At 37.0% G+C, this 26,558-nt stretch overlaps 1 protein-coding gene across 1 annotated transcript; it reads left to right on the top strand.

Annotated features, from left to right (window-relative positions):
- The first annotated feature begins 1,289 nt into the window (after positions 1-1,289).
- Positions 1,290-26,067, top strand: lmna (lamin A). The gene is made up of 14 exons (XM_052578199.1): positions 1,290-1,393; positions 3,449-3,565; positions 4,226-4,598; positions 19,463-19,619; positions 20,324-20,449; positions 20,608-20,778; positions 20,974-21,099; positions 21,329-21,549; positions 22,060-22,345; positions 22,429-22,536; positions 22,618-22,737; positions 22,856-22,915; positions 23,211-23,426; positions 24,177-26,067. Exons 3-14 carry the CDS (start codon positions 4,252-4,254, stop codon positions 24,210-24,212), a joined length of 1,974 nt encoding a protein of 657 aa, XP_052434159.1. The 5' UTR covers positions 1,290-1,393; positions 3,449-3,565; positions 4,226-4,251; the 3' UTR covers positions 24,213-26,067.
- Positions 26,068-26,558: the final 491 nt, after the last annotated feature.

Below are 26,558 nucleotides of genomic sequence, written 5' to 3'. Positions count from 1 at the left end.
CCTCAATGGCACTGCTTCAGGGCAGTGGGTTGCATAGTCTATCATCACCAAAATATATTGCCGCTCTTCGGGAGAGGCCCCACAATGTCCACGCCAGTCCTCTCAAAGGGGGTTTCAATGATGGGTTATGGAATTAAGGGACTATGAAAATTAGGTTTTGGAGCTGACACTTCAGGCAGCTTGGGTTTCGTAGTCCTTAGCAGACAGCCATCTGAGAGCAATGTATCTGCCCTCCAGAACATGCCCTCTCATGATGCCACTATATATATATATATATATATATATATATATATATATATATATATATATATATATATATATATATATATATATTAAATTTATGCATTTAGCAGACACTTTTATTCAAAGCAACTTACAGTGCATTCAGGCTATCAATTTTTACCTATCACTTGTTCCCAGGGAATCGAACCCCCAACCTTGCGCTTGATAAAGCAGTGCTCTAACAATTGAGCTACATGAACACTATATATTTAAAAACCTCTGTGTGAATGCTGCCACCAGCTGGAGAGACTTGGCAGTTGCGTGAGAACCTGAGAAGAACCTGAGAAGCTCGTGGAAAGTCTTGAGTGAGACTTTTACGTTGTCAGCAGCAGAGGTCACTAGAGGAGTACTAAACCAGAAGGGCATGGATGGAAAGACATTTCACAGAAAGATTCTATTTCAAATAAATATTGTTCCTATTCAAGAAAAAAAAGAAAAGAAAAAGAAAACTCATAAAAATATATCACAGTTTCAACAAAAATAATAAGTAGCTGAACTGTCAGCACTGATGATAACATCAAGTAGTAGATAATAATATAAGGTAATAGCCTAAATATGAACAAGTGGTATAACAACAAATATAAGAACATGTAGACCTAGTAGTATGATAAATGAACACTGAATGGAATGCCTGTTTTTGTGCAATATTCTACCTAATAGTCCAATCAAATCAATCAAAAATTTGCAGTTTACAGTTGTGTATTCAACATGACTTAATTGTGATGTATATGACATGTAAATATTGCTGTTAAAAGTATATTATACTTATACACTACACACACACACACATTTAGAGAGAGAGAGACTGGTTTATATATTTATTTATTCTTTTATTTGTACATTTTGTTCATAGTAAAAAATAAAATAAAAAATTCACATAGGATAATTTCAGTTAGCGCAAGGTACGATACAATTGTATTTAATGCATTTTTGGAGTATTTTTTATTTGGTTACCATGGTAGTTTTTTTTTTTTTTTTTTGTGTTTCTATTGAGTGGCCAGTAGAGGGCGTTGCACAGTCCATCAGCATTGCCATGGCCCATGTTAGACGGGAGCGTTTCGTGGATCCTTGAACGCCTGCAAACATTTCCTGATTCTGGGATTCGGTAACTGTGAGTCACTTTTCCACGTCTGAGTTTTTGCTCAAACGTTTAATCTCACGCGGTGGTTACTCTAGTCCATAGCAACGGGCATTTTGTGGGGTGTTTATGAATAGAAAGATTTGTATGTTCATTCTCAATGCATGACTCAACAGTTTTAACAAGCAGTCATTTTTTTTTAAATATATCCTCGTTGATTCAAGGGAGTCCTCTTCTTTAGACCTGATTTAGTCGTTTGGACTGCAGTTGAAAGTGTGTTATGTAATATTGTGAATTAACGTTACAGGCACAAATGTACTTGATTTGTTTCAAGTAATTCGAATTTTTTATGAAAGCTATGTAATTTTAAGAAGGTATTAGTAGTGTAATGCCACCCAAGTGAGTGTGTCTGAATTCCATGTTGTGAAAACATACTGGTTGGAACCTGTCATGTCGTGTAATTTGCTGCATGTGTTCTAAATCTGCAACCTTTGACCTCCCAATACCTCCACAAACATTCGCAGGTAAAAAAAACAACAACTCCAAAGTCTGCAGATTATATCTAGTATATTTGTGTCATGGTCTCCCAGCATTCCCCACAGATTTTAGAGATATCTCTAGAGGTTGAGAGACATTTCCCCCAGGCCCAGGGAATCTCATTGTTATGTTGGAATGCTGTGGATGTGTGTAATAATGCGACAAGGTGGCAGAGAGAGAGAGAGAGAGAGACAACAGGAGAAAAGAAAGTGCAGAACAGACCGGTTCCCCCTGCAGTATTACACAGCTCTCTGTAGTCTCTGATAGACGGTAGGTTCTGGCGTCTCTGGGACTTTCCCACCGATCCACTCTTGCCCTTGAGCAAGGATTGTCTGCTTTTTTTCATAGCGGTCTCTCTTGCCATCTTGACAGCCTCATGGTGTTGTTTCTAGAAGAGTTTTTGTGCACAATCAAAACAAGGCCCTAAATTATTAATTCATTCATTAGTTAACAAAATCATTATTTTGTCATTTGTATTCCTTTTAGCCTTAATCTATATTTTGGTTTTTCACCTTAAACCTATTTTGTTTTAGTTAGTTTAATTTGATCTAATATTAGCATTTTATTTCAGCTTTATTAACAAAATTATTTGCAATAGTTTTGGTTAACGACACTCTAAGAAAAAAAGGTACGAAAGCTGTCTCTAATGTACCTTTTTTCCATATTTACCCCTAGGTGGCTATAAATATATCATAAAGTTGCATGCATATTAGTACCTAAATGGTGCATATTTGTAACTTTTGAAAAGATACCGCCCCCAGTGACGGATTTTGTACCTTTTTTTCTGAGGGGGAATAACACTGATGTGCAGGTTTGATCCTGAATCCTAATATGCATCAGAGAGTTGATGGAAGGTGACTAGTTAGTGGTGTTTAAGTGAATCAAAGCACAGCCTTCTTTCCCCGAAAGGATTCGTCTCATCCACTCCCTCTCTCTTGCTCTCTCTTTCCCTCCTTTTACTAAGACACCTGATTGGATAATTCATTTTTAGTATGTCCACCCCTCCGAAATAAATACCAGGCAGTGTTATTAATATAAGGCTGTTTTCTGTGACTTTCTCCTTTAAAGCTTCATGTAACAGCAAATGGATGTATTCTGGGTTTCTTGGATGGATGTGTGAAGGATATTTTTCTTTGGCTCATGTTTGGATGAGTAGATCTTCGGAGGACTCTTTGGACTACCTTTAATTATGTGGAAATATTGATTTCATTTTTTAACTTATTTAATTTAAAAAGAATAATTGGTTTTCCCTTTTTTTATATAGCTTGGGATCAAACATTATTTTATTATTTATTTTATTTCTATTTCATTTTGCTGTGGATCAGCCATTAGCATGGAAGGGATTTTATTTAATGTAATTTATATTACTTATCTCACAAGTTACAGATTATATCTAAAAAATGAAGGCAAGACGGTTCTGTGACTATGTGAAATACAGTAAAATCTTTATTCCCTTGTGTGGGCTTACTGAGTCAGACTTCACTAGCTCCACCCTCCTTTCCTTCGCTTGCTCTTCTACTCCTGCTCCTGCTTCTCCTCCTCATTTCACAGAGGCGTGAGTTTCTGCCAGAGACTAAGAGCGCGAGTCAGACCAGACCCTCTCTCTGCAGTTTCAACGGGACACAGCAGCTGTAGAAGCCCTCAGTAACTCTCTCTCAGCTTTACCAGGTCAGTGATTCAGGCATTTTGACTAGCAGAACTGCAAATTGTGAATGTTCAGGGCTCAAATCTATTTTTAATTTGTGTTTTCATAGCTTTTTTTGTAGCATTGCTCAGTACAGCACAGATTACTCCTGTAATTGAGTTAAGGGGGAGTGTCACATGTGCCGTCTAAGCACATTGTAATGTTTGGAATTACTTCAAGGTTCCAAAACAAACATGCAATCACAGCTCTTGCGGATGAGACTTGATGCATGTCTGTGCTGGTTGTTTAAAATGTGTCAAAGTTTGTGTTTGCGTTGTATCCAGGAAAAGTTGCAGTGAATTCTAAACCAGTTTGGCAATAAGATCTGAATCAGATTTGATTATTTGGAAGTGAGCATATTTTAGATTTCAGAAAACGAGTTTGAGAAACGAAACGTTTATTCTGTGAAGTTTGTGCTGGACATACTTGATCAGGGGTTGGGCGTGGCGGAAACGGTAAGACACAAAGTGAGGGAGAGGGGTGGTGGAAAGGGAAGGAGGGCCAGAGTTTAAAATTTCATTTGCATCTATTTATTTTATTTGTAACTGTAAGATTGTGACTGTAAAAGATGCCTGAATATATCGCCTGTGAAATATGTCTCTTCTATTTCTCCCCATTCTATTCTATTCCCTGTACATTTTCAGGCTAATAGCACCAAATCCAGTCAGCTATGGAGACTCCAGGTCAGAAACGAAGCTCCCGGGGAGGGACGACCACCGTCCTGTCTCCCACCCGCATCAGCCGGCTGCAGGAGAAAGAGGATCTGTGCAACCTGAATGACCGTCTGGCGGTCTACATCGATAAGGTGCGCTCTCTAGAGACAGAGAACGCAGGTCTGCGTATGCGCATCACCGAGTCGGAGACGGAGATCAGCCGTGAGCTGAGCGGCATGAAAGCAGCGTACGAGGCCGAGCTGGCGGATGCCAGGAAGACGCTGGACTCGGTGGCCAAAGAACGAGCCCGACTGCAACTGGAGCTCAGCAAGGTGCGCGAGGACTACAAGGAGCTGAAGGCCAGGTATGTGTGCAAACCATGGATGTTATTCCATGACTTAATTAGCTTTTTTTTTTTTTTAAGTACCTTTTTTGGGATGAAAATACCTTTAAAACTCCAAACCAGTGTTATTCCAGTAAGTGAATCAATCCACGTCTGAATCCGAGTCAGCAGTAGCAATTGCCATGACTCATTCCACCCAGGAGCTAAATTCCACCAGTTTTAATTTCTGTATGGTTCAGGTTACAGATCTTAAATCAGGAATGTAGAAAGATCTGTAGACAATGGCAAATTTTAGGCTCTTTTCCTTTAAATCCTTTCACACATCCAAAAGATAAGTTTAACCCTAAAGTGTTGAATGGTGCCGACCCCTGGGCTCTTAGCCTAGTCCTCAGCTAAATTTAGCTGAAACATGAAGGCAGTTATCTGCAGTTCACATCTGCTTATTGCTCCTGTCACTAAGGCTGACAGCTTGCTGCTTTCGTCTGTTTGATGTTTTTTAAAATTCAATTTAAATTGAATTCAATTATAATAATTAATTCAAAAAGGAAAAAAAAACTAGCCCCTTTTAGACTTGCTCTCTATTCATTTACTAACATCTTGCTTTCTTAAAAAAAAAGGAACTAACACTAGCTTCTCTAATCTTTTTGTATTCTATCTATTTGTTTTATTTTTATTTATTATACAATTAACAAAAGCCCAAAAGGCTTCTAACACTAGTTTGTGCTATTCTTTTTCTATTCTATCTTTTTATCTAATTTTTTTCGGGTTTCTCTTTATTTATTATATGATTTAAAGCTGCAGTAGGGTACTTTTGTAAAAAATATTTTTTACATATTTATTAAACCTGTCATTATGTCCTGACAGTAGAATATGAGACAGATAATCTGTGAAAAAATCAAGCTCCTCTGGCTCCTCCCAGTGGTCCTATCGCCATTTGCAGAAATACATCACTCCCGGTAAAAAACAACCAATCAGAGCTGCGGTCCGTAACTTTGTTTGTGTTCAAAATGTAGAAAATGTATATAATAAGCGAGTACACCATGAATCCATTTTACAAACCATGTTTTTAGCTTGTCCTGAATCACTAGGGTGCACTTATAATAAGTGGTTATATTCGGACTATTTTAGATTGCTTCGGGGATACCGCGGCGGAGAAACCCAGTACCTTTGTGATTCTTCATAGACATAAACAGAGTGAAGTAGTTCCGGCTACGATGTTCTTCCGCAAGACGCAAGCAGTTCTGTTTATAAACAACCGTTTTCCATTTGAATATATTTTCAAATGTAATTTATTTCTGTGACTGCAAAGTATGTGACTGGTGTGACACGATCTTTCAGAAACATTTCTGACCGCAGGTTTTGTAATGTACACACACATACACACACGCACACACACACACACACACACACTGTCTCTGGCTCAGTCTGTTGAGCCCCTTTCACACTGCCATTCCGGCAAATACAGGGGTAAAGTGTTCCTGCAATTGTTCCCTGGTCGCTAGATTTGGCACTTTCACACTGCCAGTGATGACCCGGTATATGTGCGTGCTTTCACACACAACCCTTGAAGATCCCGTAACGACACGTGACATCAGCGCGTGACGTGTAATGTACGAGTCGACAACGCTTGGCACGTTATACTTTAACTGAAGCAAGCAAACGATCTCTGAGTCAGCACGGAAAGTGAGGAACTAACTGATCTCTGCTTCATTACAGTTTGCACATATGTTTTCGTCGCGAATGTTGATCTTCCTTCAAAACAGCCGGTAAAAGAGTCGCGCGATAACGCGCGTCATCACTTCGATACAGAATTAGATCTGGCTTTTGTTCACACAGCGCTCGTTCCGGATCGATTACCGCAATGTTACTATGTCCCCGACCCGGGTTCGATTCGGTAATCAATTCCGGGACGTGGTTGCTTTCACAAGCCCCTTTCACACTGCACGTCGGACCCGCAATATTCCCGTAACATTGCCTGGTCGCCTTCTGTGTGAAAGCAACCACGTCCCGGAATTGATTACCGAATCGAACCCGGGTCACGTGTCGCTGATGTCACGTGTCGTTACGGGATCTTCAAGGGTTGTGTGTGAAAGCACGCAAATATACCGGGTCATCACTGGCAGTGTGAAAGTGCCAAATCTAGCGACCAGGGAACAATTACTGGAACACTTTACCCCTGTATTTGCCGGAATGGCAGTGTGAAAGGGGCTACACAGAAGGCGACCAGGCAATGTTACGGGAATATTGCGGGTCCGACGTGCAGTGTGAAAGGGGCTGTGCAGTGTGAAAGGGGTGTGCTGCAGCTCAGGTATGTGAGGTGTGAATGTGGGAGTGTTGTATCTGCTTGGGAAGTGGCTGTTGGCTGTCACCACACCCTTTACAGGTTTTGTGTGTCTGTTTCTAGTTTGAATTCACATGACATTTTATACTTCCTGTCTTCTGTGGAAATTCTGCTGCTTGTGTAAAGTTTTACACTGATTAAAGTAAACTGATACAATCATTGTTATATGTAGGTTTAGCCAAAAAGCCAGTGGACACTTATTAATTTTTATTTTTTCTTTTGCGCTAAAGTGTTTAGATTAAAAATTAATTTGACTAAAGTGTGTCTTTGCAAGCCTCCCTCCCATAGAATGTAAAATATCTACAAAATAATGATGTGAGTTAGGGACGCATGAGTTCTATTAAAATGTTGTAATATTATTTGGTCTAAATAAATACAAAAAAAATAAGACAATAAAGTTCAGTAAATGAGTCAATTTTAGGCATCATGACATTATAATGTATGCAGTATGAAAAATAAATATTCCTTTTGAGATATGCCAAAGATTGTGTTATTAAATTAAGCAGTAGATGACAAAAGTAATCTAAAAATTACATTTTAAATGCTGTATTTACTTTCAAACAGTTTGGCAATAACTAACTGCATTATGTAAGACAAAAGATTATCTCAATAAATCTAAGAAGGAACTACGCCTCATAAAATCTAGTCATTTAATTATCTTGCATTCGTCCTTTGCCCTTCAACCGTCTCAGATCAGTGTGCTTTAGACATACCCAAACTCCACATCTCAAACTTTAGTTCATTTTAAGTTTATTAAGCAGCATTGTGATGTAGATGTCATTGAGTCACAGTGATTCTTATTATAATCTATTGTTTATCTTGCCGTCTCTATGGTAGTAGACTGAGTCAGTGCGTTGGTCGAAGCAAGAGGTGTGTTAATCCCTAAAGGGTGTAGTTCAAAGACAAATAGACATCAAGGCTGAAGAAATGCCGTCACTGAATGATGCCAGACAAGTTGAGAGTTTAGTGAAAGCCATTATGAGTCACGTTCATTCATTTCATAAGGTTTGTGGTTGTACACATAAGGGAAGTCAGCAGAAAGAGATAGTCTTATTTGTTTCCCAGGGTTACAGTAGCACTCATGAGTTCCTGTAATCCTCCATCACTCGGTTAATGCAGACGGACTCGTAGACTCACTAAAGCTGAGCTGTTTAGAAGTGTTTGGTTTCCACAGCTACCATGAGGCCTTGCCAGGGTGTGTGAGAGGTTCTGACCGGACTGAGTGGTGACTCATGAGCTTGAAGTAACTGTTGGGAAAGCACTTTAACCCCTCACCTCAGAAAGAAAGCCCGGTGTCCATGTTGGAACAGTAGTAGCCTTATTTTATTCCAGTGAGTTTGATACATTTGCGTTACACTTATGTGCGTAGCAGATGTTTTCTTACTGAAGCAACTTAGAACGCTCCATAAAAGGTTCCAGTTAGAACAAAAATAGGGTTTTATAGCCCTATTGACAGGGCTTTTTTTTTTTTTTTTGCTTAGTAAAGGATTCTCAATGACACTCCCTCCAGAGCTATGTGAAGTTGCTTGTTTGAAAATGATCCCTCATTTACTTTGACCTTAGTAATTGTTTAGGAAGCTTACGGCCCAGACGAGTTCTTGAATGGGGAGTCGTGTAGGGTCATGCAGTGGAGACGGATCTCAGTTTGTGCGCACATGCTGTGGTTGTACATGTGCTTGTGGCTGCTGTTGCGGTTGCAGCATTTGGCTTCTGTGGTCATTATCAGGTAGAAGAATATATCCAGTGTTTATTCTGTGTGTGTGTCACTGTCTGAACTCCGTTAACAGGTGCAGTGTAGGAGTGTGTGACTGATATGTGGAAAAACTACAGCTGGAAACTGAGCAGATGAAATGCATCTGTCAGTTCATACTGAAAGAGCAGTATGTCATCACTTACCTTTCATTGAAAACGCTGCGAATCCCCTCTGTGTTTGTTTAGACAATACAATGAAACTGTACTTAGTTACGGTCTAGAAAGTGGGGAACTTGATGAGTTGGTATTTGTCTAATAAATGATTCAAAATGCTAACTCTACCTACTTTTTAGTTGCATATCTTCTGATGCTACAGGCATTTCTAGGTATTTCCTGAGCCTCCTTTCAGACAATGTATTTTTTGGCCTACGTGAAGGCGGTCCGAACATGTTTGCAAAAAATTAGTTAAAATCTTAGTTTTAGTCATTCCATTATTCCAGCGTATTGGGAAGAGGAAGCGTGTTCATTAAAAGATAAGAGCATTGATCTTACATACACAACCTCTGACAGTTTTATCTTCGCAAAAAAAACTTCACCTTTTAGTCCTGTGCTCTTTGCTCTTTGAGATTGTAAGTATATTCCTGCCTTATCACTTTTGCTTTCAGTATTAAGGCTTTGGGTAAAATGAGGCACATCCTTTCCAGTTATCTTTGGGTCAGGGTCAAGAGTACAAAATAAAATGTTAACATAAAAGCATCTAAAACATAGCAATGAACTTAACACACAAAACAGTTTTATCATTTCGACACTCACTGGCTTTGTGTCTGCATTTTGTTATTCTATGTTCATAGCTTAAGTGTAAATGAAATCGTATTTGGCAGCTTTCAGATGGTAAAAAAGTTACTCCAGTGACTAATTTCCTGCCCCTCCTTTACCATCCTGTAGGTTTTACATTGAATGGCTTATCTGGTGCCACTTACCCTCACCGGTGCTTATATTATTAGTCAAGTTAAGGATACCCAGAAAAGACACTCCACCCTATCAAAACATGGCTTTTGAATTGCCTATGTACATTTGGCTTTAGAAATCTTAATATTAACAATTTATATAATAAATTGGCTAAAAGTACAACATGCACAGTGATATTTGCATTGTAATATGATGCAAATAACTGGTTCATGAATATGGTAATCACTCAGTGCAACCATTTGAAGGTTCATTTACTAGTGTTGTTGCATCCTGTTGATCTGTTTTTGCAAAGTATATTATCATTGTCTGGCTTTTACATTATCAGAATACACACATGGTAATGAACAGTTATCATGCGGTATGCTGCTGCTATGTTTCCTGCAAAAGTCATATTTAAAATAGACAGTCCCTCTGTGGTTATGTCAGTGTGTCTAACAAGAAAATTACACTTAATGAGTAGATTTTTGAACGTTATTCTTTAGGTGACAGTTGACAATGAGAAAAAGCTTGATCTAATAGAGAGAAACGCCCTGATTATTGCAGCGTTTCATTGTTTAGTTGAGGGCTGTCCTGCCTAAAAATGAATAAAATGAGATTTTCCTCTATTATAAGGCTGTTCTATTATTTGTCATTTTAACTTTCTATTAAATCTACAGTGTATCGAGTTCAGCAGGCACCTGTGTATTCAAACGGTTTAGGACAGAATAAATAGTTCTGTGTGTTGTTCAGCACAACATATGCATCTGAATAGAGAGCCATCTCTCCTTTTCCATTGTAGATCTCTTTAATTCCGAGGGGAGCCGGCTCGTTTTCTCTTTCCCTCTCTGTTCTTTTCTTTTTTTGTGATGTGATGACTGCCGCAGGGCATTTCTGTTTTCCCTGCTGTCCTCATGACCTCACTAAAGATCAACTGTCCCAACTGTCTAATGTTACAGTAAATAGGGGAATTCAGTAAAGATGCTTTACCATCATTTTTCTTTCTTGTTTTAAATGAATGTACTGTATATGCCGACAGGTTTTGTTTATTTTGGTCTCTTTTAAAATCTGTTGTAAATCACTTTTTTTTTTCTGGCACATAAAAAAAAGCTCTCAAACATGTGGTATTGGTGAATGATATACAGGCACAAAAAAAATAGTTTTTTTTATTGGAATATTATGCTGCTAGCAGGGGTACACAAATGTTTTAGATTAGGGATATTCAATTAAAGAGATCCAGTCCCTACATTTCTTTCCAAGTTATGGTCCAGACCATTATTTACTGGAACTGTTTCAGTAGACAATATTTGACTATGGCTATGAAATAAAATTATCAATGTGCAAGAATACTGTATTTCTCGCTCATTTTTTCAACATTATTTATAAATCAAACATAATAAATGTAACAGGCTCTCTCTAAAAAGTAACTATTGCAGTTATTTTCCTTTAAAAAGCTATTTGTAATGGATACATAATTTACATTTTGCAGATTTTTTCAACAGACATTTGTTGGTATTAAATGTATCTTTGGACAGATTAAATAAAGATTAAAATAAAGTGGCGCAGCACATAACAGCTCATAGAACATGGTTATTGGTTTGATTCCCAGGAAGCATACATATTGGCAAATACACAAGTTGCTTTGGATAAAAGTGTTTGCCAAATGTGTTAAATGTCATTTGAAGTGTGTGCTTGCATTGTACACAACTTCATTGATTATTTTATGGCAACTAGCAGAACTCTCTTTTTTTCAGAACTCCTGCTTTTTATGTTTGCTAATAAATACATTAATTAATGAGAAATAATGCTTTTACAGTCCAGAGTAGGATCTCAGTACTAGATTATTTTTTCTGGAACATTATACATGGACATTCTGGGTGAATTTTTTTTTTTTAATTTTCTTTGATGTCATGACAATAATAAGTAACACACTGTGATGAGTGATTCAAGATGCTTTTTGTTTGTTTCAGCCTTTGCTTTCTCGGGCACTGAGTAGAATGTGTGTCCAGTCTTGTTAATACATATTTAACCCTCTCATCCAAAAAGAAAACATCCAGATTTTTGGGGGATGCTGAAGCATCTAAATTGACCTGAGTAAAATTAGCTGCGATGATCATGATAAAAGATCATTAACCACCTAAAGAGCTGCTCCGTACTACACTGGAGTGTGTGTGTGTGTGTGTGTGTGTGTGTGTGTGTGTGTTTGAAGAGCTTTAAATCATAAATAGGGTTGCACCGAAATAAACGTTCTGTGCCGGAAACCGAAACAGAAACAGAAACCGAAAATTCTGGATGCACTTGGACAGAAACCGAAACCGAAAATGCTTTGCATTGATTATTTATTATTTTATTAAATAATGCAAAGTAATTTTGTAAGACTTTTTAATTTAACTCCATTATAATGATACTGAATATAAAAAAAAATATATACATATCATACATCATTACTCCAGTCATCAGTTACATGATCCTTCAGAAATCATTCTGATATGCTGATTGATTTGCTGCTTAAGAAATATTTCTTATTATTATTAATGTTGCTTTTTACTGAAAGTAACAATAGAATTGGACATCATTTATATTAATATTAGTAACACATTACAATAAGGTTCATTAGCTAACATTAACTAATAGTTGACATGAATGAATAAACAATACTTCTTCAGCATTTATTCATCTTAGTTCGTTAAATTCAACATTTGCAAATGCATTATTAAAATCAATAGTTGTGTTTGTTAATAGTTAATGTACTGTGAATTAACATTAACAGTGAACAACTGTATTCTCATCAACTATCATAAGGAAAGATGAATAAATGCTGTAATAAATGTATTGTTGTTAAGCTGTGTTAACTAACACTAACTAATGGATCCTTATTGTAGTAAGTGTTACCTTTATATTAAATATCAATGTATTATTTTTATCCAGTTTCATGCAACAGAATCAGATATATTTTTTTAAACTAATTATCCGAATAATAGCAAATAAAAGCTATTATTATCAGAGCATGTGAGCAGAGTGTCATTTTAGCAGCGTTGGCATGTTTCAGCACAGTAGCGCTACTGCAGACAGGAACGGATATACTACAAACAAATATCCTGTCGGCTTGTTATTTAAGGGGACTTTGCTTTTCTGGTGAGTTTGAATGGTAGACGAGCGGAACACACATTCATAAGGCATAATGGTAAATCAAATTAAATTATAAATCATTTAAAATAGTCTAAAATATTCTTGTGTACTCGCCTAGACACGCATTCATATTTGGTTAGACTCACACCCACTTCTTTTGGCTTTTTCAGCTCCATATTACAATCCTTTTGTTCTTAAAATGTCAAATATAAGATGTGGACATACCACACACACTCCTCTAAACTTCATCCTGAACGCAGTGGTGCTTCATTTGGTAGTGGCTGGATCTGGAAAGGCTTTGGTCGGACTGACTCATTCGGTCTGTTATATAATCACCATCTCCAGACTCTAAACTAAAGATCAAACATGTTTTTCATTTGCAAGTGATTTGTTGAGAATTCAGAGTGAACTTGTTTGCAGAGATGCTTCCACGTAAAACAAGAGAGTGTGGTTCAGTTAAAGCACCAAACCGTTACTGAAAGACAAATTTAGTTTAGAGTTCATTTATAAACAAAGCCTTGAATGTGTTTTTGTTTCATTTGAACAGTATGAATATGAATCAGGAATATTAAAGAGAAACTCAGTAATTTGCTTCCTTTTAAAAAAAGTTTCAAGATACCAACCCTTTTGTACTTGAAGAAATTAGCCATTTATTTAATGAAAAAAAAAACATTTAAGTGTAAGTGTAATAATGTACACTTACATGAGATGACTTTAGTCACATTAGCTTAAAAGCTATTTTATTTTATTTTTGTTTAGTCTAAATACTATCCTACTTATATGAATAAATTTTAAGACGCATTTTGCATTTAAAAATCGTTTTTTATGCAGTAAATTCCCAACTCTGTTTTCGGCATAAAACTGTTCAATAAACCGATGTCGTTGTGAAAGAGAAGGAATTGTCACGTGGCAGTGCCATGTGACTCATAGGCTGAACCGATGTTTGTTTTTTGCCAAACCACTTGTAATGGGGAACACTGGCAGAGTAGTACTGCACGCACACACACACACACACCATCTCTGTCCCATTCTTAACTGAAGGCAGCTGCAAACAGGCGAACGTTATAGCTGGAGAACCGGAGATGACAGTGGAATCTCGTTATGTTTATTCCATGGAAAAATCTGTGGAAATCAGTGTTTATATTGTAAGGCCGGAGACCCTCCGATGCATATTATGTTAGACTGGGCTTGTATAAAGAGGGTGGAGAGAGGGTTACTGTAATTGGCGCTGTTCTGGTGGTGTGTATGGGCCTCGGGTGTAAGGGAGAGAGTGAGTCATCCTCGGCGCCTAAACGCAAAGCTGCCACGCTGGCAGAGCCTCAGTCTATCCTCCCTGTTGCATAGTAGAAAACTAAACACACATTTATGCATATTGATAAGGGTAGGTAGATTTTAAGTAGGTGCTTATTATCATATGTAACCCTATACACACATTCATGCAGGGTTAGGCTACATCTCAGCTCTCCATCATTGTTCTGTCTCAGAAATCCTTTTTTTTTTTTTTCCTTTTTCATTTGAATTGACATTAAAGATTGTATTTTTTTTTTTTTTGCCAGACTAGACTGAAGGACCAGATAAATCATGTAAAGCTATTTCACTCCGAGGGAAATAGTTTTAGCATCTGTCATGTGCTAATGAATCAGGGAGTTGGAATAATGTTCTCTTTGTATTGGGTGTTCAAATTCAACCACGGTTACAGGATCTGGTATGATTATAGGACCACACCCTTCAAAACCACCATTAGGATTTAGTAGAATCATACATTATTTTATTAACCATTTTCCTCAGGCTACCTTTACCATGTATTAAAAAAATAAATCAATTATAAGCTGTAATTTTCTTCCCTTTTTTGTCTGTAAAATTTTTTGTTTGGAGAAAATATTTCAATTTTTTCTTTTTATATCTTTTTATTTTCATTTCAAGATAAATTCTTAAGTGCATTTAAATGCTTATGAGCATAAACCCATTTTATATTATATTATTAACCTATTTTATAAGATTTAAGCCTAAAATATGGAAAAATATAATTATTTATATAAAATGTATGTTACAATATTGAATTTTATTCTTAGAGCAAGCAAAACTACCTGCAAATGTGGTAGGAAAAATAAATGAGAACTGATGTCTATAATTTGATCTTGTTTTAAAAAGATTTCAGTCTTTTTATAGAAAGCAAAATGCAAAAAAGACAAAGTAATTGGAAAATTACAGTTTCAGAGGTGGGCTAAAACAGAAGAAATAAAGCTGAAAATATGGATGTTGATGTATCAACAGTGTGTTTCAAATTTATTGTATAGGGTTTGTTCAGCCTAAAATGAAAATTAAGCCATAAATTACTGACCCTGAAGTCATCCTAGGTGTATATGACTTTCTTCTTTCAGACAAATTCAGTTGGAGTTATTTTAAATATTGTCTTCGACGTTTCAAGATGTTTTATGCCACTCAGCAGGTGTTGCACTGCATCAGTCCATGAGAAGTTTCATAAAAAGCTCATCCATTAAGAAAAAGTGTTGCACACAGCTCTGGGGAGTGAACAATGGCCTTCTGTAGTGAATCGATGCAGTTATAATCAGCAATATAATGCTGAGTGGCATCAAACAGCTTGAAAGATCAAAGACAATTTTTTATTAATAACTCTGACTGGATTTGCATAAGAGAAGAAAGTCAGTGTTGAGTAATTTATTAGCTCATTTTCATTTTTGGGTGAACTAACCCTTTAATAAAAGAAGAATAAATGTAAATTACTTTAAGATGTATTAGATAAGCAAATATAACCCAGACTAGACATAATCATCCGTTGAGACAAACCACTTGGTATCTGCACCACCCTGCTCATGCTTTGATGATTTAGATATGATTTGAATTTAAAATTGCACAGCTATCTGGGACATAAAGTCCTTTAACAGATCTGCTACATGTGTATATATAACAAATAGCAGGTAGTGTTTGAGTAAAGGTTAACTGCAGGAAATAATTTAGACTTTATCCTTCAGTTTAAAAAAACACAACAAAAACAAACGTATGAATCTATAGTTGTTTATGCTTATTCAGTTTTTTCCTAGCTGGTGTAAGACTCTATAAAGATGTGATGTTACAATGTTATTTTCAAATTTCAAGCTAATATAGTTGGCAAATTCAGGTTTTGCATTGGTCTATTTTTAGACTATGTTTATAATAGAGCATATTATACAACTCAGTCACCATCTTTTTTTCTTCAGACTATATGTTTTCCTTCCTTATGTTTGACCCGGTCTCTATGGAGGCCTCATGGTGGGCCTGCAGCCAGCAAAAGTGAGTCAGAATCACCTCGACAATTAAAAAGGAAACGTTTATTCATAGTAGAGTGGGAAAATGGGGAACCCCTGTATGAGACGTTTCTGTTTTAAGATCGAGTCACGTGGCCAGCCGCTCCACCCATTAGTAGAAATGGAAAGTAGAAGTCACAGTTACGTCAAAAGCAGTGAATAGGTTTATTGTGGAGCTGTAAGGTAGATCTTGTGCTTAGTGATAAGGAGATGTATTGCACCAATATGTTTCAACCCAGTAACATTTTTTGATGTCCTGATTCAGACTTATAGGCTTACAGGAAGTAAATGTCATTGTCGTTCATTCAGGGAATCTGCCTTTCAACATGCTGAAATAGAAAGAAAATAAATTATTGTTTTCAAGTTAGTATATGGCAGAATATTTTGTAAATTTAGTCAAATACAGATTCCCCAACAGTTTCCTTGATGCTTGCACAGAACTTTGTCCAGTTATAAAACAGTAAAATGGTCATAAAACACTGAAGATAATATGGATTTACATATCTAACATTTGGTATTCTGTGCAAATATATTGAAATTTAGCAAATACAGATTGTAGTAATTGTTTTTATTTAAGCTAAAAGAGATTTGATTTGACAAGCTCTAGTCCTTTATCATATTGTTGAAGTGTTGTGTAAGACTGTGCGGTTTTGTGCTTTTTATGGCTTTATAAGTGCTTTGATGAACGCCTGCAGTCATTTCTCCCTCTCAAAACCTCCAGCTGTTGCATGTGACCGTCTGTCATATGCTGCTTTTTGTAAAGCTTGTCAAGCTGCATTTTTAGCAGGAAATATAGTGTTTGAGAGACCGAAATGTAGAGAATGCACTCATAAACAAGACAATTTTTCCCCCCCTGAGGGTGTATGTGTGATTGTCTACAGCGTTTTATGAGGTTTTGAATATTAATGCATGGCTATCAGTTTTATAAATGCTTATTCTGTGAGAAATATGTATCTGCTTTTGACTTTCAAATGGATGGTTTCAGCTAGAGTGGTTTTTTTTTTTTTTAATGTGGGGAAACCCTGTTTGTGGTCACTGTTTTCTCAGTGATGGCTATATGTTTAATATTTCCATGGCACTTTGCCATGGTAACATGACAAAACATTCAGAGGGTTTTAGTTCGTGGGTTTCTTTTTCGTCACAAAAGAGGACAAAGATAGCTGTGATTCATAGAGGGTCTGGAGGCCGGTCTGGTACATTCTTCTCCTCCTCTCTCTCTTTCTTTCTCTCCCTCAACTGGCTCTTTTTGTGCCTGAAATGTTTCCACTGGATCAAAGATGCCAAGCCAAGCCAAACCCTTTCCCTTTTTTTTCCTCTCTCACAAACATACAACTCTGCACACAAACTACACACTTTTAATGAAAGCTTACTGGAATTGAAGCTTTTATAGTTCTTTTCTCGGGTTTAATAAAGACTCAAGTTTTTCAAATGCTATTTTGCTGTAACACACTTTATTTTCCAGTTAGTTTTCTTAGCTCCCATCACTCAAACCTAGATTCATACACAGTTGACCATTTGCAGTGTAAACTTCGACCAGGTCTGTTCAGGCAACAAGGACGTTGTGACCTGGAGCAGAGGTGACGATAACACGTGTTCTTCTATTGTCTGGTAGGTCTGGCTTCCTGTGGGTAGATCCTGGAGAATTTGGGAACTAAAACAACAAAACAAATACAGTAGCAGAAAAAAAAATTAATGCCAAATATAAAAAAAATACTAGAACAAATAACAAATGTAAGCCACATGAGGCTCTTAAACTTTTATTGTTTCCTCCAAATGTGGCTTGCTCCATTGTGAGTCTTGTTTTTAAAGCTATCTGCTTGATATTGTGTAGGAAGAAGAAGTATAGAACAAAAAAGTTATTTTCGGGAGCTGACAAGAACACGCTGTTGATTACCAAATGTCCTAAACAGAAGAAGTTATGTTTCTGGATGTGTGTTTACCATTGACTTAGCACAAATATGCCCACCCGCTGTTAACACACCTTCATTGTTTTAATGAGCAGATTTAGGCTAGTTTTTTCCACATAAACACTGTATTCCGCTAAGGGTCAGTGCTTGGTTTTATATGTGCAGCATGAACGGCTAAAATACATAGATTTGTAAGCTTTTTTTCAGTTCTAGTTGCACTGTTCCTCAGAAATTGTGATGAATGTCACCTCAAAGGCCTCTGCAAAAGCTCTTGCATATGTTCCATTTTATTTAACTGTCAAAACCTTGAAAACTTTGAAGTCAAAAACGATAAGAAGCCTAATGCCCTTGTTCATTTGTGAGTAGTTATCGAGTGCATGTATAGTAATGCATATTACTTCTCTAAAGGACTTTATATAAGTCAGGGAGGATAGCTTCCATGCATTTAACTGTTCTTTCTGTCCCCAGCCTCTTGAAGCTTTTTAGTGAAGGTACAGCAAGTGAAGAATGTGACCTAACAAAACCTCTGTTGTTTTGAATGGGAAGCTGGTTGAATTACTTTTTCTCAGGAAGGAGTCCTGATGGAATGCTCCACTGAACAGAGAATATAAACTCCAGAAGTTAGTAGGTTTAGTCAGTTGGTTGAGGTTTTAGTTTGTAATCTGAGTGTACTTTAGTTTGGGAGGAGTTTTGTGTGTGGGAAAGGTGCCCTAGAGACTGAAGTGTGGCAGAGTCTTAATTGTTTCAAGCCATGTTTGGCCATCAGTCACATCACTAATTTTGGAACCTCTACTTTACAGGCCTTGTGAAATCTGATCTTGGAATGCACAGAGAAGAACTCTAACCCTAAACACTTGATTTGAGAAAGAACATATACAAGGTTAATAAATTGTAATCTCATTTTAGACTGTAAGGCCTTATTATCCTTCTATGTTTTAAAACATGAAACCTGAACCTCACTTTGCTTTAATTCGTTTGATGCCATAACAAAACCACCAGTCATCTTTAATTTATTGATACAATTACCATTCTGTGTTTTTATTAGGGTATGTATAGTTCCTTTCTGCAATTTCATAGTGAACAGCACTGTAGTCACACACATATGGTTTAAATTCACTGTTGGAGGCTCTGTTTCAGAGAGGGGTTTTTAAGGTTATTGTTTACAGATTTTAAAAGGTCCTTGGTTTTGGTACGAAATCCCAGGCAAAATTGTGGGCAGTCTGATGTTCATTTGCTCTGAACTGATTATTCCAGCTTTCCTACTTGGCAAACATATTCACTCAAGCTTATGGATCCAAACCAGATGCATATTTTACAGTCTTAGATCAGTTCTGACAGCCGAAAAGATGTGATCCGCTCCTGAGGTGCTGTACTCCGGCCATGGTGCCATGCTAGTGTAGTTGCTCACAATTGTTTGATGCAGGAGACTTTCTACTCAAACCACAACATGCATGAATGAGTGTAATTATCTGACTATTCAGAATCTGAATAAGATAATTGTATTCCTCTGTGTACCGAGAGGAAAAAACATGCTCTAATGTCTTCTTTGTATGTTTATAACTGTAGGAATAGTAAGAAAGAGGCAGATCTGGAATCGGCTCTGGCCAGACTGAAGGATCTGGAAGCTCTGCTGAACTCGAAGGACGCGTCTCTCTCCACAGCACTGGGGGAGAAGAGATCACTGGAGGTCGAAGTCAGAGATCTGAAAGCCCAGCTGGCCAAGGTGGTGACTCTATAAAAAGCTCCATGTCTAGTGTTTGGGTGGTCTGGTTAAAGATCTGGGTTAGGGACCAAAAGGTTGCAGTTTGTGCCATTATTACATACATGTGCAGGCCTGGGTACTTGAGGTTGATCCAAAGTGACTACTTGCTTGCTTAAGCCAGGGAATATGATTTAGCACTATTTTTGCCAATAATATATTGGGAATATGATAGCGCTAAATCACATTCCCATAGCCTATACTGTATATATATATATATATATATATATATATATATATATATGTAAGTAATGTAATAATGTAATAATGAATTATTATTCTTTTAATCTTTATAAATTAGTTCCGCTTTCTTATGATAAAATTGCAAGATTAAATTATTACTTTTCTCAAAGCAAATCTTATACAGTTTGCTGAAGTACATTTTATTTTAGGTTTAGATCAGTGGTTCTTGACCAGGGAACCCCAGTAGTTGCCAAAATGTAGTTACATAAATATATTAATTTAAAAAATAAAAAAAATTAAAACGAATGAATATGTAAAACATTAAACTCATATTGTTTATTTTTATTTAGACATTTACCATATATCATAAGTACATATCAGTTTAGATAGGAGGGTTTTCTAGTATTTTCTAGTATTTTGCATAGTATGTTGGTTTTAACTTTGAATATATATAGAAGTTATTGAAGTGAATATGTGTGTTGCAGCTGGAGGGCAGTCTGAGTGATGCTAAGAAGCAGCTACAGGATGAAATGCTACGACGTGTGGACGCTGAGAACCGAATCCAGACCCTGAAAGAGGAGCTGGAGTTCCAGAAGAACATCTACACTGAGGTCTCACTCACACACATCTGTTTATGCTGAGCTCTCCTATGCATATAATGGCTCTCCTATGGATATGAAAAAAAAAAAACAATTCTCAACATGAAGACTGAAACAAAGACTGGCCGGACTTTCTCTGTTACTCTAACCTATTGTCTTGTATTTTCCAGGAGCTCCGTGAATCGAAGCGCAGGCATGAGTCACGTGTGGTGGAAATCGACGGCGGCCGCCATCAGGATTTTGAGAGTAAACTGTCCGAGGCTTTGATTGAGCTGCGCAACCAACACGAAGAGCAGCTTCGCATCTACAAGGATGAAATTGAAAAGACCTACAACTCCAAGGTAATACGACAATCAAAGAGCAAACTTGAGGATCCACATCTTTGTATCTACCCTGGGGCGCCTTGTTAAACCGGGCCGCCCTATATACATATTTGCTGACTGATCCGTTGGCAATTTGTTAAAAAAAATCACGTATAAAGACATGCAGCATATCTGTCAGTTAAATGTCATCCTGTGTTATCTGTGTGTGTGTAGCTGGAGAACGCCCGTCAGTCGGCTGACAGGAACAGCCATTTGGTGGGAGCCGCCCATGAGGAACTGACGCAGACACGTTCGAGGCTGGAGAGTGTGACCTCTCAGCTCACTCAGCTACAGAAACAGGTACACACACATACATACAGGTATTTATTGTAGTGCTGGCAAGGCAGCAACATATTGAAATTCCACAATGCTCCTACAATAGAATAACTTGCAATTAAAATATCCGCAAATGTCTTTTTTTTTTAACTCCACCCTCAGAAATTATATTGGTAAAACATAACTAGCAATTCATCTATTCATAAATCATCTATACATTATTTAAATTGCACGATTGCGCTCTCTTCATCAGTTGTCTGCTCGTGAGGCGAAGATCCGTGAACTGGAGGAGGCTCTATCCAGAGACAGGGACATGATGCGCCGTCGTATGGAGGACAAGGAGAAAGAGATGGCCGAGATGAGGCAACGCATGCAGCAACAGTTGGATGAGTACCAGGAGCTGCTGGACATTAAGCTTGCACTCGACATGGAGATCAGTGCTTACCGGAAGCTCCTGGAGGGCGAGGAAGAGAGGTGAGCAGTGGGATATTGCTTGTTGCACACATGCAGATGTTGCTTGTGAATAATAGAGCTGTCAATTGCTTTAAAAATTTTAATCACATGCAACAGTATATGCTAATTAAGTATTGAAAAGTTGATTAAAATGCATTTTTAATATATATTTTATAATTTATTTGATAAAATATTTATTGAATGTTTATTAAAAATAGATTACATTTTTGCTGGTTTGATTTTTATCTATTTTTTCAGATGCTGATAGTATTAAAGTAAATTAAGAAATACTTTATTATCATTTCGTACCAAAATTCCCAAAAGTTTATTCAAAAAACAACTACAAATTTTTATCATTTTAAATCTAAGAGCAAAAGCATTAATCATATTCTGATTAATTAATTGCATATATCAATATTTGCTAAGTAAAGCCCTCAAATGTAGATGACAATAGGACTTGTGGTGAATATCAGCCTCGTGCATTTACTCAAAAAGCGTCCTCACATCCTTTGTCCCGCTATCCCTGTTTAGGCTGCGTCTCTCCCCGAGTCCTCCTCCTGTCCGTGGGGTGACAGTAACCCGCTCCGGAGGATCAGGAACTCATACACGTGTGCTCCAGAGCAGCACCAGTCGTACCTCTTCAGGCAGTGCTAAGAAACGGCGCTTGAACGATAACGACAGCGATGCCTCCAGCGTGGTCGGTGGAACTGTTACTCGCACAAGAGTTGCCCAGCAGGCCTCTGCCAGCGGTCGCGTGACCGTGGACGAAGTGGACATGGATGGCAAATATGTACGGCTCAGTAACAAGTCTGACCAGGTGAGAAGGAGAAAAGGAGCATTGGCGACTGATAAAAGGGAATGAATTATTATTTACTTATTAAATGAATCTTCTTCCTCCAGGATCAAACTATGGGTCACTGGCAGGTGAAGAGGCAGATTGGTTCCAGCACTCCCATCATCTACAAGTTCCCACCAAAATTTACTCTTAAGGCAGGGCAGACTGTCACAGTAAGTATCAGTTTACCACACTATAGTCTTCTTTAGTTGCTTTTGAATTCCTGACTGACTTCAGCATCTCTGTTCTGTCAGATTTGGGCCTCTGGAGCTGGAGGAATCCACAACCCTCCTTCTGACCTGGTGTGGAAGACCCAGAACTCTTGGGGCAGTGGAGATCTGTTCCAGACCACCCTCATCAGCTCCAGTGGGGAGGTGGGATAACGTTAAATCAAACCAGCCAGCTTCTTTTTTTTTTAAGGTTTTATTTGATTCTGAGGTATCCAAGTGACTCATTCACTTCCCTTTTTTCATTATTTATTTGTTTCTCCAGGAGATGGCCATGAGGAAGGTCACACGCACTCTATTCCAGGATGAGGATGATGATGAAATGGTATGCAATCACTAGCCATGTCTCAAAAAGTTATTGTAATAATCTTTTGAAATGCTTGCAAACACATTTTCTGCACAGTATAAAGTGTATAATGTGTTACATAACCACTTTGAATATCATGTTTCTTCACACATATACTTTTGTTAAAGTCTGTTTGTTGGGTTTGTTTGGGTGTAGTCTTCTCATGGTGAATCATAGCACTAAAATGAAATGAGCAGGCAGAATTCTTCTCTATAATAAGATCCATTACCGGTCTCGTTCTCAGTTGTTCTCTGTGTGTTGCCTCCCCCTGCAGGCCGCCCACAGCACATGTGGGGATAGTGAGTATAACCTCCGCAGCCGTACGGTGGTGTGTGGCTCGTGCGGGCAGCCGTCAGATAAAAACAGCGGCTGTGTGACGGCCAGCTCTGGAGTGTCCAGTGCATCTCGATCGTTTTGCAGCGGAGGGGGGCTGCCTGAATCATTTGTCTCTCCCTCACACTTTATTGTGAGCAATGACAAACGCAGACAGGTTTGTATTTATTTAAAAAAAAATATATATATATATTGTTTTTAGTCTTAGATTTGAAAGATATATATTTATATATACATTTTTTTTTTATAAAGTCCTTGGCAACATCCAGAGGCTTTAATGGGTTAAATGTTTGTAAATGTGATTTTTTTTTTCTCCATGAACGTTCGATGGTTGTTTGTGTTGTCCAGCAGATGGCAGTATTATGCAGTTTTTTTTTTTTGTAAATTATAATTTTATTTTAATTTATTTTAAACAAATATTTAGAACATAACGTTAAGAGTAAATTATTAATAATTTTTTTTTAACAATTTTAATGAATCTGATTTTTTTTTTTTTTTACAAAAAAAAGAACATTAAAACTTTAAATCAATGAACAAATCAGTGTTATTTTGAGTTAGTTAAATATTAATAATAATAATTAGAATAATAAAGATAATGTTGTATGTAACTAAGATCTAAAACATTAACAATAAAAACGGATAAACTTGGTAGCAAAGTTTGAATGTGTTTTTAATGTTTTTAAAAATCAAATTTTACGACAAAAAAAGACCAAATAATTAAGTTATAATCGATTTGAATGATTCTTTGCTGCTTTGATATTATCCCGATTTGTTTTGTTTTTTTAACCCATTAAATTATGATTTAATGTTTTGTGAGGATTTCATTAGCAGTAAAACAGAAGCATTGTAGTAAGCGAAGGTTTGCAGCAGTTTTACATTCATTTCTCTCTCTGGTTCTCTCTCTTAGGCTGGACCCAAACTAGACAACTGCTCCATTATGTAGGCAAGCTGTAGACAGCCCTGACCATCTGTCCTTCCACACAAACCAGAAGGAATTCATCCAACAATTAGTTTTTCTTTTTGGATTATGTGTCTTATTATTACATGACATATTTTGTACTTCAGTTTTTGTTTTGTATTTCATAATCCGCGGGGTAGATTTTGGGCTCTTGTATGGCAAAAGGCTTCATACGCTGGCAGCTTGTAGGTTGTAGTTTGCGACTATTATGTACAGTGTTACTCTAATATATTTGCATGGTGGCCTGGCAGCAGCTTCAATATAATCGTACTGTACTCAGGGAGAGAGGCGAACTGAGCACTTCACACTCACACCATGAGCTCTCAATGGGAATGCTGTCGGAACGCAACACGCACAGTTAATACACCTTCTCCATGATAAACTCTGATTTCAGCACAGACTGGCTCTCTAACTTATGTACGAGGACAAACAGTGAGCATCAGTTAATGTAAGACCATTCGTTATTGTCCCAAACTTTGTCCGTATGGTTTTTTTTTTCATGCTACCTCTTGCAGTTATGTGATCGCAATGATGTGCATCCACAAAAGGGGAAAAGAAAGTGAGTTATTCTATGCAGTTTTGTTACAATAAAGCTCTGGAATAGAAATACAGATGTTCTGGATGTAAAACTGCTTTGTGCCTTGATACAATTGCACAGTTGAATAGGCACTTTGTGTCTTTTGGCAGTGCGTGTACAAGCTCGGACTAGACTGCAGTATGTCGTGTCTTGCGTAATAAGTGTTATGGGATGTTTCTGAAAGACTTGAAGCAACTATAAAACTAATCCAAAGAAAAGCTCCTTAGCAGTTTGCAATTGCCAAGACGTTGTCAACACGTTAAACAAAAACGTACTGATTGTTTTAGAAGGAAAACATTTGAAGTTTACTTGCAGATTAAGACATATCTGATGTATCATGTTACTGGAGAATCATGTGTTTAAAGTACTGAGTACTAAACCATTGCCCGTTTAAAGAGATGTATTTTTGTTTCAAAGCTTAGGGGCAGTATATTCCCAGCTTTATTGCGATATGGTTTTTATTGTGTTTTTTTATGTTGACACTTGAACCGTTTGAGTTTTATGAAAAACTCAGATTTACATGTACTCTAAAGCATTTGTATTTCTCTTTGGGACTGAGTGTTGATTTGCTCTTGTCACTCCTCTCTTGCAGTAGATGATCCAGTTCCTCAGCTGGACCGCTGTAAGGCTCCAGAAATCTGAGCAGTCTGTTCAGTTCAATTCAAGACTTAAAACAAACAAAAATTGTTTCAGATAGTTGGAAATTAGGAACATAAGCGAGCCTCCCACAGCCCTCCAGCCAGAGGAATGGATATTGCTGACATTATTGCTTTGCAAAGCTTTGGGTTTCTAAAGGAGTATTTTGGGAGAGTGTATCTATTTTTTCTATATATACTTAAGAAATGTGGTTTTGTATTTCCACTTAAATAGCCATTGACATTATTGTAATAAGCCATGTATTTTCGTTTTTGAAACTGATAATGGATTTCAGTTGTTTTTTTGTTGGCATCTTTGGAAATCTTACCTTATGCAAAGATAGACTTGCTGATAACCAGAACTAAAGTGGTAAAATAATAATTTCCCCTTTATTTTGAAATGTTGTTTTTAGTTAGATGGCTAATTTCATGAAGGCTTTGTATTGAAAACAAAAATCAAATCAAACAGACTGCAGGGGAATGCAGTGATTTTTTTTTTTTTCTTTTTTTGAATGGTCATTTACTGTTTTGTGAGAAATTTCAGAATTGTTTTGAAATTTTGTTATAAACTTTTCCTTGAGTTTTTTTTTTTTCAGTTGTAACAAATAAAGCCTTTCTGACTTTTTCATTTGCTCTGTGTGTGTGTAACTGCGTATGCAAACAACTTTTGATCCTTTACTGTTGAAGATGTTTAATTGAAACTCTATTTTAGTTCATTTATTTTTTATATAATTTTGGCTATTTTATTTTAAAGTCTTGTTTTAGATTGATGTAAGGCTTACATGTTAAGGCCTTTATCTAGCGATTGCGGTTTATTAGGAATCACGATCGATGAATTACAAAACGGTTAACAGTTTAACATACTACTAGTTTTTCTCAGACACCTTATATAGTTTCGCTTCAGAAAACATTGATTCATCAACTGTAGCTGTATGGATAAGAGTTGTGTTTTTGTTTTGTTTTTTAAGTGTCAATTTGAAGGACCCTTATATGTACAATAAACTAGTCAGAAATAGTCTCCGAGTTGGATTATTTTTCTACAAGTCTCATCTGGGTCCCCATGAGGGGGACAAATTTAAATTACAAAATCTAAATTTTTTGGTTGGAGCATCTCTTAAG

This window comes from Carassius gibelio, chromosome B16, assembly GCF_023724105.1.
Source record: "Carassius gibelio isolate Cgi1373 ecotype wild population from Czech Republic chromosome B16, carGib1.2-hapl.c, whole genome shotgun sequence".
NCBI classification, from domain to species: domain Eukaryota; kingdom Metazoa; phylum Chordata; class Actinopteri; order Cypriniformes; family Cyprinidae; genus Carassius; species Carassius gibelio.
The sequence above is the reverse complement of the archived record's forward strand: the minus strand, read 5'-3'. Positions and strand labels throughout refer to the sequence as shown.